General features: G+C 47.0%; 1 protein-coding gene across 1 annotated transcript in view; it reads right to left on the bottom strand.

The window, feature by feature from the left end:
• CCDC15 (coiled-coil domain containing 15) overlaps positions 1 to 2933 on the bottom strand; it is a 45538-nt gene that overhangs the window by 646 nt on the left and 41959 nt on the right. The window contains 2 exon segments of the mRNA XM_025192124.1: positions 1351 to 1499; positions 1605 to 1781. Coding sequence (XP_025047909.1) covers positions 1351 to 1499; positions 1605 to 1781 — 326 coding nt within the window.

The raw sequence follows: 2933 nt of genomic DNA, 5'->3' as shown, positions 1-2933 counted from the left end.
CAGGAATTAAAAGAAATGAACCTAGATGTCTTAACAGACAGGAAGGGGCATTTTTCCTAAGGATACAATTCTCAAAGGGGGGAATCCATGAGATCCATGGTAACCGAGTGGTCATGTGCTTTTGTTACTGCATAACTAAGCAACATGAAAGACTTTTAGCACCGATGTGTGGGCAAGAACAGTTGCTTGGCAAACTTCAGTGTGGGACATAGAGACAGTGCAGAAGGAAGAACACTGAAGAAGCAAGCATGCTCATGGATCTGGCAATTAATGGGGATCTTTCATTTCCAGTCTCCACATACAATAAGAACATGGCATTTATGATGTGGTGTACAAGCATTTAAAGACTAGAGTCTGAACAGTAAGGTCACAGCTCACTATGAGCCATATCATGTGTTCAGGGCTGTGTTTCCTCAGATCACCAACTACTAAAACAGGAGCATTTTCTGGCCCTAACACTACTAATACTTTTCATACAGGGCCATCCCGGGAGGGGGGGGCGCGAATCGGGGTGACCACCCAGGACCCTGTGCTTTGGGGGGCCCCACGCAACTGGGTGGAGCAGCGGAAGCACAGAACTGGGCACAGCAGTGGCTCCACATCCAGCCACTCGCTACCCACTACCCCCTCCGCCCCACCGCTGCTGCCCTTCAGGTTCAGGGCCTGTGGAATCGGAGCGGGGGCGGGGCCGCATGCGGGATGATTTGCCCTGGGCTCCGCACCCTGTGCAGGTTGACTCTGTTTTCATAGTAACCACAGGAGAATACAGAATATCTTATACCCAGGGTCACAATGACAGAGAACACATTTGCATCATACCAGTCCTATTAAATATTAAAGCATTACTGACTGAAATAGAGATGGGTCAAAGGCTTGCTCTAGGGATGCACCTAAACCTTGGTGTCACAACTGCAAATCCCTGAAGAAAGGGGTGCAAAAGTTGGTGGAGGGCAGTCTACAGAATGTCCAAGTTTCCCTAGGTCTTGGAGTTGTCCTCTCTCTAGTCCTGTACTAGCAAGATGAACAGTTGGTGCTTGACAAAGTCCCTTGAACATCTGTATAATATCATGAACTTTCTCTCTGTAGCACAATCAAATAAAATCCTACTAAAATGGGTAAGTTGTACCTGTAAGGGTCTATGTGCACATGCCTGTCTGGGCAGAACCATCTTTGGAATAAGTTAATGGCTACAACTGCCTTAAATTTCTTCAGAACAGCAGCAGGTGACAGGACCCTGAAACTATGAGAACAGACCTCCTAGCTTTGTCTGATGTTTACCTACAAAACTGACATATCTGCTCTCTGTTACTGGGATTATGCTGTCTCTTTCATATAAAGAAGAATTCATACCTTTGTGGTTTTTGTAAAACATACAGTTGTTGGCACAAGTGTCAGGATGACAGTCCCAGAAATCTGACCCACAACAACACAATGGAGGCAAATCAATGTTATACAGTTTCATCTTCTCCCTCATCTGGGCTCTTAAAGCTTCAATGTATCTGAAAAATAAAATAAATTTATTTCCCTCTGATGGAAAGACCTTGCTGTAGAGTCTGCCCCTATGCCCAAGGTTGGGCACCTAATAAAGAAGCCCATCAACTTACCTTACATATTCTTTATTTTGCTGCTGCTTTTTCTTATTCTTCACGCTTTGCTCCTCCAGCTTGAGCTGGGCCAGTATTTCACATGCTCTTTCACTAGGGCAGGAATCTTGCCAGAAGGCCATCTCCTGAATCCTCTTCTCCTCCACATGACGCTGGTGCTCCTTCTCTCTCTTAATTCTGTGGATAGAAATGGATTTCATTGGACCTTCAAAGAGAGGGGAGATGGCCATATTGTCAGAGCTATATTGTCTAATTCCTGGTCACCCAAGGGACTTATCCTGTTCCCCCTGAACTGTTAGAATGACACAACACTCTCCTCTCAGGGGTGCTGGATCTACAGTCATTGCAAGATGTTGTAGTCTGCTGGTCTATCCAAAGGCCCATAGTCACTTGTAGATTAATTCTGCACCGTGTATAGCTGTAGTATCAGTGTCTATCATAAACTTGGAAACAAGTCTGTTTCTTGTGATTTGTTAGAGCTGCTTTCCTCTTCTGGATCTTTCTTACACTGCAAAGCATCATGCCTTTTTGATTCAGCCTGCAGACATGGGACTTCAGTGGCATTTGGCAATAGGGGACTTTGGCAGCAATCACTTTCCCCACCAAGCCAATGCAGGGAAAAGCAGAGGCAGTGGGCATTTCCCTCATGTCAAAAGAAAAGTGGTGACCACAGGTCCAGGGAAAAGTGGCAGTGGCAAAGCATAGGGAAAAGTGGTGGTGATACCTTCTCCAAGCTGGCTCAGCAGCAGCTGCTGAGTCCTAGCATCTGAGATTCTACCTGCCTCTGATCCAAACTGGGTCAATCTGGACTGCAGCCTTAAAAGGCTACCAGCTGCTGATTTAGAGAAGTGTAAAGGCATCAGTGTAAAGAAAGGGACAATTCTGTTTGACAGAAACTATATGAAAATATGACACCCAGAATCCTAAAATTCTCACATGTTCAAGAAGCCACTTCTTAAGACACAGGCAGTCCTTAGACATACAATACAATTGGTTCCTCAAAACCATGTCTTAAGTCAAAACGTCATAACTCAGAACCAATTTTCCCATGGGAACAATGTTATAAATTGGGGATTGGTTCCTTTAGGATGCTGGATACAGCTGTGTCCAGGTGGTAAGTCTGGTGTGGTGGAAGGGGAGGGGGAAGGGAAGGGGTGTGCGAGGGCAGATCAAGGCCCCCTGTGGTGAGGGAGGGGTTGGGGCAAGCTGCTCATCTGGTGGCTCCCGCTGCTTGTCTGGGAGGGCATGTGGGGTGGGGGGTGTGCCCCCGGATCTGTGTGGGGTGGGGGGGGGTAGGCGGGGCCAGGGCTGCGCTGAGCTGTGCTGGGG

The sequence above is a fragment of the Alligator sinensis genome, unplaced genomic scaffold, assembly GCF_000455745.1.
Source record: "Alligator sinensis unplaced genomic scaffold, ASM45574v1 scaffold625_1, whole genome shotgun sequence".
Lineage (NCBI taxonomy): Eukaryota > Metazoa > Chordata > Crocodylia > Alligatoridae > Alligator > Alligator sinensis.
The sequence above is the reverse complement of the archived record's forward strand: the minus strand, read 5'-3'. Positions and strand labels throughout refer to the sequence as shown.